The 9,427-nt window shown below is 55.6% G+C and overlaps 1 protein-coding gene across 1 annotated transcript; it reads left to right on the top strand.

The window, feature by feature from the left end:
- Positions 1 to 595: 595 nt before the first annotated feature.
- Nr4a1 (nuclear receptor subfamily 4 group A member 1) lies at positions 596 to 9,086 on the top strand. The gene is made up of 7 exons (XM_027950072.2): positions 596 to 726; positions 3,619 to 4,498; positions 5,336 to 5,465; positions 5,780 to 5,931; positions 6,462 to 6,664; positions 6,744 to 6,922; positions 8,277 to 9,086. Exons 2-7 carry the CDS (start codon positions 3,623 to 3,625, stop codon positions 8,531 to 8,533), a joined length of 1,797 nt encoding a protein of 598 aa, XP_027805873.2. The 5' UTR covers positions 596 to 726; positions 3,619 to 3,622; the 3' UTR covers positions 8,534 to 9,086.
- The last annotated feature ends 341 nt before the right edge of the window (positions 9,087 to 9,427 follow it).

Genomic DNA, 9,427 nt, shown 5'->3' with positions numbered 1-9,427 from the left:
GGGGGCTTAGTTTCCCCAGTAGGTGTCCCGAGGCTGCCCTGGCCTCCCAGCAGCAGCAGAGGGCGACACCCCAGTCCTGTGCGAAGGGTTGGGAGGGTGCAAAGGCGGGGCGGGACCGGGGTAGCCGGAGGGACCCAGCGCAGCGGAGGGTGAGGAAGGAGATCCTGGTCCGGGGAAATCCTACTGCCGTGTCTCTAGAGCGCCCTCTCCTCTGGCTCAGACTCTCCCGGCTCGTTATTTTGGACCTGGGGCCCGGAGACTGGGTCCTAGGTCCGGAGACTGGGAGCCCGGTGGGTTTGGAAGTTGCTATTTTTAACCTGCGCAGCGGATTGGGGAGACTATTTATAGATCAAACAATCCGCGCTCCCTGCGTCAATGGAACCCCGCGTGCGTCACGCGCGCAGACATTCCAGGCCCCCCCTCCTCGCCCCGCCCCCTTGGGCTCCCCGTCCCTGCGCCTCCCCCTGGCCGCCAAGTGCCGGAACCGCGCCGCCCCCCGCGCCCTTGTATGGCCAAAGCTCGCCGGGGCCGCGTGCGTCAGTGGCGCCCCCGCCCCTCCCCGTGCGTCACGGAGCGTTTAAGAGGAGGGTCCGGCTCGTTCGGGGAGCCCCAGTGTCGGAGGCTGTGAAAGTTGGGGGAGTGCGTGAGACTAACCAAGGAGCGCACGCGGGACCAGGCTGCGACTTGGGGCGCTGGTCCCGGGCAGGGGGAACAGGAGCCGTCCGGGTAGGTACCCCGGTGGGGAGTATGCATCTGGTTTTAGGGGTGGTGCATGAAGGCGATGGGTGTACACGCGGGCAGAAAGGTTGTTGTAGGGTCGGTTTGCAGGAGGGCGGATGTGTAGTGCAGCTCTGGTGTTGAGGGGTAGTGGCTGGAGCGGGGTAAAGACCCAAACTTGAGTGGAATCTACTCCTGGAGTGGGGTTGAGGGTGGGGGCGGGGTGAAGTATCTGCAAGGTGGAAGCCGCAGGGGTTGGGGTTGGCGCCGGGAGTGGGGATTTGTCCAGCAAGCAGCTGGCCTTAGTTCAGTCTCCCAGGTTGCCCAAGGAGGCACATGGTGTTCTGGATTCGGGTGCTGATGGGGGTCTTATTAAAGCGGGGGAGAAGATACACAGTAGCGCTTCATGTTTCTGGGACCCATCTGACACCAACTGGAATTGGATTTCCCAAAGGGTTTTCTCCTCAGTCTCCTCCTGCCCCGTTTTTGTTCTTTTTCATTTTTTCTTTTCAACCACTTCCAGAATCTGTAGCTTAGTTTGCAGGGGTTGGTCACCCCAAACTTTCTGCCTGAATTATATCAGGAGACCTCTGGATTACTGAAGGAAATGGCTAGGTTGGTGGTTGAACTGTGCACGAGTGCTTGCTGTTGCTGGGATAAATTTTCTTTGGGTCAGGGTATATGGAAGCACAGGGAAGATTGTTTTAACTGTGCCTTGAATGGTGTGTTTGTGTGTGTGTTTGTATATGGGCGGGTGATGGGTGTGTGGAAACACTTGTCCTTGGGAATCTGCATATAAATTAAGTTGCTAATGTTGGAGTCTTAGTGTGGCATTACCTAGAGGATACCCTCCCCCATTCTGGCTCCACTTGCTGTTCACCTCTGCCCCTTCCGGCAGTGGTCTCTGTTGGATCTTGCAGGTAGGGTGCAGCCTGAGGCTTGTTCAGCATAACAGGTGCAAACCACATTGTTGCCAGGACCTGCCTGAAGCGGATTCTCCCACTCCCTCCTCCAACCCCGCCTCTTCCTTCTCCCTGTGGACTGCTCACCCCCCTTCACCTCCTATGAGCCTAGATGTAGGTTCATATCTTGTGTTGTTCAGTACCTGCTTGGTGGAAGGGTTAGGTTGTTGTGGGGGTTGATCCGGATGTGGGCTGTCCAAGTGGAGAAACAGGATTTGAATGAGGCTGGAACAAATGCCCAGTCCTGTGTGGCTGCTACCTTTCTTCCTCCACCCACAACCCATCCCTGCCTGGGCTATCCTAGTGTGGACAGACATGGCCATCCTTATGTCCCCCCAGGTAGTATATGAGATGGGGCTGGAACTTCAAGGGCCTCTGTTGTCTGGGTTGGTTGTATGAATGTCTGGCCAGGGATGGAGCTGCCCTGTTTCGGGAGCCTGTGGATTGGAGAAGGGCTGGAACCAGAGGACTTTCTGGGCTCTTTTCCAGGAAGTGGTAACAACCTTTGCCCCATCAGTGTACCCCTTGAACGTGGTACTCTGTGCTCCAGCTGGGTTTCTTATTCAGCTTGCCTCCCTGTCTGGGGAGGACAGAATTGTGATCCCAGAAATGGAAGTGGAAAGGGAGACTGGAGACTGTTCTGGAGCCTCCTCTGCATGATTTTGGAGCAGTCCGCAAACTTAAGGATCTCCCCTTAATGACATTGTCTGTGTTCATCTGTGCCTCAGGATTGGGGGCGGGGGTTGTATAATCCCCTTTGCCTGAGCCTCTGGATGCTTCAGGGCAGACACTGCTTAGGTGGAAGGACCCAGGCAGGGGAAGATCACCTTCCATCCACCCACCAAGGGGTGGGTTCGTCCGTCGGTCCTTCCTTCCTTCCTTCCTTCCTTCCTTCCTTCCTTCCTTCCTTCCCCTTGTGCTGGGGATTGAACCCAGGTCCTTGTGCTTGCAAGGCAAGCACTCTATTATCTGAGCTATATCCCTAGCCCTCCTTTCTTTATAGCCACCTTAAGTCTTCTGCTGGACTTTGAGAGTTCTCTTGTACAAGTAACTGTGGGTAGCAGACAAATTCCTCTTAGGGACTGTCCATTCTCCTGGATATCTAGAGGGCCATTCTCTGGCCCCACCTCAGCTTCCCTTTAGCATAGGCCTTTAAAGGTCTGGAGCCTGGTTACCTGAACCCCGGGGGAGCTGAAAATAGTGAGGAGGCCTGGACTCCCTTTTTATTTGTTTCTGGAAGCATCTAGGAGGTTTGGAGTGGGTGCCCAGCCTCAGATAGCAGATCTGGGATATGTGTTGGATTTGCTGCCTTTGCTCAATATGCCGGTTGGGGGTGGGGATGAGGGACAGGCTTGGATGTTGCCACTTAGATCACCTTAGACAGCTGGGCTGTCAGTCTTAGCGCCTCTTCCATTTCCAGGATGTCCATCTCCCCAGGCACTCTGCTGGAAGGGAGAAGGGGTATCCAGTGGCTGGGGTGTGCCTGGGAATATTCCCAGGAAGTGCCTGGTTGGAGAAAAAAGTCAATCTGCTCCTGGGGGCTGGGTTGAGGCAGGTTGCTTCTCCCACCCGTCCTCTCCCACCCACGCCTTCCCTGGGAGGGGAGGGGCAGGGGCTGGAGGAACACAGCTTCCCCCTGTTCCAGCAGAGAAGTGCTGGCTGGATGCCTTCCCAAGGGTTCCCAGGCCGACTGGGGTGTGGCTGGCCTTCCGACTGAGCCCACTCAGGCTGGGCTACTGCCCAGTGGCTTTGTGGCACATGGATTGAGATAGTGCTTTGGTCAGGGGTCAGGATTCCTGAGTTCTTGGTGCACTGTGGCCCTGGTGCCTCTCCTGTCTCTAGGCTTACCACCTGGCTGTCCTGGGCCTATTCTTTCAGAGAAGGTTCCACGTTCCTCTGACTTATCCCCTCCCCTCCTTTCTGTCTTCTCCCTCTCTAGAGTAATGCCCTGTATCCAAGCCCAGTATGGGACACCAGCACCAAGTCCAGGACCCCGTGACCACCTGGCAAGCGACGCCCTGACCCCTGAACTCAGCAAGCCCACCATGGACCTGGCCAGCCCTGAGGCGGCCCCTGCTGCCCCCACTGCCCTGCCCAGCTTCAGCACCTTCATGGATGGCTACACGGGAGAGTTTGATACCTTCCTCTACCAGCTGCCCGGGACAGCCCAGCCATGCTCCTCGGCTTCCTCCTCTGCCTCCTCCACATCCTCCTCCTCGGCCACCTCCCCTGCCTCTGCTTCTTTCAAATTTGAAGACTTCCAGGTGTACGGCTGCTACCCTGGCACCCTGAGTGGTCCACTGGATGAGACCTTATCCTCCAGTGGCTCTGACTACTATGGCAGCCCCTGCTCTGCCCCATCGCCGTCCACACCCAGCTTCCAACCACCCCAGCTCTCTCCCTGGGATGGCTCATTTGGCCACTTCTCCCCCAGCCAGACTTACGAAGGCCTGAGGGCATGGACAGAGCAGCTGCCCAAGGCTTCTGGGCCCCCGCAACCACCAACCTTCTTCTCTTTCAGTCCTCCCCCTGGTCCTAGCCCCAGTCTGGCCCAAAGCTCCCTGAAGTTACTCCCCTCACAGGCTGCCCACCAGCTGGGGGAGGGAGAGAGCTATTCCATGCCAGTGACTTTCCCAAGCCTGGCGCCCACTTCCCCACACCTGGATGGCCCAGGAATGCTGGATGTGCCTGTGACCTCAGCCAAGGCCCGGAGCGGGGCTCCAGGTGGAAATGAGGGCCGCTGTGCTGTGTGTGGGGACAATGCTTCATGTCAGCATTATGGTGTACGCACCTGTGAAGGCTGCAAGGGCTTCTTTAAGGTATGCTACTCTGGGCATGGCGTCTGTGGGGAGTGAGTATGGGCCCGTCTCTCATCCCACTGGGGTCTGTGGTAGGCTCTCTTGGTTTCTCCTCCCAGCTAGTCTTGTCCCATTGAAAGGGGGCAAGCCTGCCAGATAGGCCACTTTCCTGGGGACCCACAGATGCAGGTGCTGGAATCTTTCATTCACCAGGGCACAGAGGGGCCTATGGGATGGCAGAGAGCTGGAACAAGAGGTGTGAGGTGGGCAAAGGGCACTGACTACAGAGTGTTTGGGGAGGGGAAGTTCTAGTGGCCAGCCTCTGGTTCTTCCCTGCACCGCTTCCCCACCCAGGTCCTGCTGGGAAGGGGAGCCTCGGGCACTCGTGTTCCCTGGCATGAGATGAAAGCATCTAGGCAGAGAGTTGGGTTCTTGAGGGCTGGGGGTGCACTTGGGAACAGGCTGCATGTTTGTCCCAGAACTGGGTGCCTGTTTAGCTTCCCGTCCCCACCCCCAACTCCTTGGCCCTCTCCTGTCTGCCCCATGGAATGGGTAGATGGACACAGGCATGTTAAAAAGTACAGGTGTCTGGAGTGCCGGGAGCCCCTCGCTCCTAGTCCTGGGCCCTAGGGTCTTCCTCTTGAGGCAGAAACTACCCCCAGCGACTCCAGGACTTCTCTCCCCTCCCTGCCCCTCCATCTCTCCCTCCCTTGCCACCCAAATGTTAGAAAAATAGCTACGAACAGAGAGTGCTTTTGTCTGCGTCGGCAGCAGGATCTGGACGGTCCCCTCCCCTGTCCTTCCCCTCTCCACCCCACACTCTGACAGCTTGTTCCGTGTTGCCCCCCCCCACCCCAGCGCACAGTGCAGAAAAGCGCCAAGTACATCTGCCTGGCAAACAAGGACTGCCCTGTGGACAAGAGGCGGCGGAACCGCTGCCAGTTCTGCCGCTTCCAGAAGTGCCTGGCTGTGGGCATGGTGAAGGAAGGTGGGTGGCAGGATGGGGCCCAGCAGGGCAGAGGTGGCCTGATAGGGTGGGGCAGGCAGGGTCCCCAGGCCTACAGTGGTGGGCATTTCTGGGTCTGATTTTCACCCCACCTCTAGGCCATGGGCCTGAGAGGGAAGGTGACGTCCACCTGCCTGGACCGTGATTGTGGTGGTAGGGGAGAGCCTTTTTAGGGTGCTGTGGTCTTAAGAACTGGTTCCTGGGTCCTGTGCTTCTTGGCATTGGAGTGTGTAGCATGGGCCAAAGGGTTCTTCCTCTGGTTCCCTCTTTGCTCATCCCTCCCCATTTCTCTGCAGTTGTCCGAACAGACAGCCTGAAGGGGCGGCGGGGCCGGCTACCTTCAAAACCCAAGCAGCCTCCAGATGCCTCCCCTGCCAATCTCCTCACCTCCCTTGTCCGAGCACACCTGGACTCAGGCCCCAGCATGGCGAAACTGGACTACTCCAAGGTGAAGCCCCACACACTCCGCCCTGCTCCTGCTCTGGGGAAGACCATTGCAAATGCATGCTAGGAAAGGCACACCCTCAGGCAACACATTGGAAAAAGAGGCACCCCCTGACCTGACCAGATGGAGAAATGCACCCCCGGTGGGCAGCCACTTAGAATCGTGATCCTGCCAGATGCTGTGGTACATGCCTATAATCCCAGTGGTTTAGGTGGCTGAGGCAGGAGGATTGCAAGTTCAAGGCCAGTCAGCAAATTAGTGAGACCCTCAACTACTCAGTGACATATAGATTAAAAAGGACTTAGGGGTGTAGCTCAGTGGTGAAGCAACCCCTGAGTTTGGTCCCTAGTGCCAAAAAGAAAAGCAGCCCCAGCCCTGGAATGATGTGTAAGAGTGGGCAGCAAGTGAGTGCATGGGCCCAATCTGGGGCATATTCTCACTCCCAGGTCTGGCATCCAAGCAGCTGACAGGGCTGCCTGTGGTGGCTGGCATGGGCCTGGCCTGCAGTACTTATCCCCCAGATCACCCTGCAGTTCCAGGAGCTGGTGCTGCCCCACTTTGGGAAGGAAGATGCTGGTGATGTGCAGCAGTTCTACGATCTTCTGTCGGGTTCCCTGGAGGTTATCCGCAAGTGGGCCGAGAAGATCCCTGGCTTTACTGAGCTGTCTCCGGGTGACCAGGACCTGCTGCTGGAGTCAGCCTTCTTGGAGCTCTTCATCCTCCGCCTGGCCTACCGGTGAGCTGCCCACCCTCCTCCTGGCACCTTCTCAGCTACTTCTGTTCATAAACCTGACTGTTGGCACCTCTTCCGCCAGGTCTAAGCCAGGTGAGGGGAAGCTCATCTTCTGCTCAGGCCTGGTGCTGCACCGACTCCAGTGTGCCCGCGGCTTTGGTGACTGGATTGACAGTATCCTGGCGTTCTCACGGTCCCTGCATAGCTTGGTAGTCGATGTCCCTGCCTTTGCTTGCCTTTCTGCTCTTGTCCTCATCACTGGTAAGTGGCTGGCACCAAGCTGGGTCCACGGGGGTGGGTATTAGGGGGATGAATGGCCCTCAGGAGGCGCTGCCCCAACATTGGGCAGGATGGCATCTGGCACTTCCTGGGCTTCTACGTTGTCGCGTGCTCATACCCACCTGCAAAGTGGGGACTTCAGGAACTGGAGAGAAGCTTGGCTGCACCTGACTCCAATGCCCAGGACTGCCTTTGAATGACCTCGGATGGCCCAAGATAAGGCCACAGGTGCTGTGTATTTGGCCTAGGGTTTTGGTTTGTTTTAAAAGTCTCCCTGTCAGTGACATAGCACATAGAAAAGTACACATGATAAATTTTCATAAACCACACTTGTATAACCGGCACCTTGAACAAAGAGACAGAACATGGCTAGCACCCCAGAAGCCCTTCTGGTATCCTCTCCAATCAATAATTCCATTGGAGGTGGCCGCTGCTCTGACTTGTGGTGGCACAGCTTGGCTGCGCTTGTTGTGGACTTGAGGACGTGTAGTTAGGCAGGATGGGCTCAGGTGTTCAGTGGAGAGGTTTTCAGATCTATTTATTTTACAAAGCATCAGAATCTGCCTCCAGCCCTCTTTTCACTTATATTTCACAGGGGACCTAACTGTATGGAACACGGTCAGAGTTACTGTAGGCTGCAGAGGGAGGCAAGGTCTAAGGCCAGCTCTTCCTGGCGGTGGCCCCAGAACACTCTGCTTGACTCCAGGGCTTCCCAGAACTGTTGGGGAAGAAAAGTCATGACCAGACTACCTGGGTTAAGGTTTCAATCCATTTTTTGTGATCTAAGGCAAGTTATTCTAGCTCCTAGGCCTTGATTTCTTCCTTGGATTAGGAGGATAAGGAGCATCCTTCTGGAGGCTTCTGATGTGCCTTTAAGACAGGCTTCTGGGCTTCTAGGATCACAAGTTTGGGGCCAGCCTGGGCAAATTAGCAAGACCCTGCCTCAAAAAATAAACCAGGCACGATGATGCATGCCTGTGACTTAAGAGGCTTAGGCAGGAGGAGCTCAAGTTCAAGGCAAACCTCAGCAACTTAGCAAGACCCTGTCTCAAAATAAAAAGGGCTGAGGATGTGGCTCAATGGTAAAGTGCCCCTGGGTTCAATATCCAGTGCCAAAAAATAAATGATAAAAAGGGCTGGGAGTATACCTAAGTGGTAATGCACCCTTGAGTTCAGTCCCCACTACTGGAGGAAAAAGGATAAGCTCCTGTGGGGACATGCTTTTGCAAAGTGCCAGAGGAGTTTGAGAGGAACAATTGTGGCCACAGTTGTGGCCGGCAGGAGGCTGGGAGGCTGGGTCTTCAGCTGGGTGGTTAATCCTGTACCTTCCTTGCAGACCGGCATGGGCTACAGGAGCCACGGCGGGTAGAGGAGCTGCAGAACCGCATTGCCAGCTGCCTAAAGGAGCACATGGCAGCCATAGCCGGTGAGCCCCAGCCAGCCAGCTGCCTGTCACGTCTGCTGGGCAAATTGCCCGAGTTGCGAACCCTGTGCACCCAGGGCCTACAGCGCATCTTCTACCTCAAGCTGGAGGACTTGGTGCCTCCTCCACCCATTGTTGACAAGATTTTTATGGACACACTGCCCTTCTGATTCCAACCCTGAACACGTGTGCACATGCGTGCTCTTATGCCACCCCACGTGCCTTTAGCCCACGGACCCCCTGAGCACCTCCATAGCCTGGGCTGAAGCTGCAGACTGACCACCTCCTCACCTGCTCCAGGAGGTCAGCAGAGAGCTCAAGCCCTGTGGGAGGGGGATGCATTCATGGGGGTGACCCCACTGTCTTATTCCCCAAGCCCAACCCTGGCCTTCATGTTTTTTGTAAGATAAACCGTTTTTAACACATGCCTCTGTGCTGTAAATAAGCTGAATGCTGCTGTAAATACAGGAAGGAAGAGGTTAAGATGGAGGTTGGGGGGAAGGGATGGGGTCCCCCCTCTGCCTGGGCAAGCCTTTCCAACCTCCTTGGACTTGCCCTCTCTTCCCACCCTCCTTCCACATGTACATAAACTGTCACTTGAGGAAGAAGACAAATGACAGATTCTGACATTTATATTTGTGTATTTTTCCTGGATTTATAGTATGTGACTTTTCTGATTAATATATTTAATATATTGAATAAAAAATAGACATGTAGCTGAAATTGAGATGGTCTGTCTCTGACATCCACTACCTACACCCCCATAATTACCTAAGAGATAGGGTTGGCTCTGGATAAATCTAGATAAACTGAGGTCTCAGTTCACTTGTTTTTCAAAGGCAGATTGTATTGGCACCTGCTTTGTTTGGTGGTTATACAAAATACTTGGACTGGTTTCTAGCACAGGGGAGCCTCCACTAATCTCAGCTGGCTGGTTGATGGGCTGCAGCCGAGGCTGCCTAACCCAGGGATTAGAGCAGCAGTTCTAGCAATTGACCTGGCTTTTGGTGTCAGGACTGCCACAGTTCCTGACCTGGGGCAGATTATTCTGTTTTTTTGTTGTT

Source organism: Marmota flaviventris, chromosome 3, assembly GCF_047511675.1.
Source record: "Marmota flaviventris isolate mMarFla1 chromosome 3, mMarFla1.hap1, whole genome shotgun sequence".
Taxonomy (NCBI): domain Eukaryota; kingdom Metazoa; phylum Chordata; class Mammalia; order Rodentia; family Sciuridae; genus Marmota; species Marmota flaviventris.
Note: the sequence above shows the minus strand (reverse complement) of the source record. Positions and strands in the feature narration are given on the sequence as shown.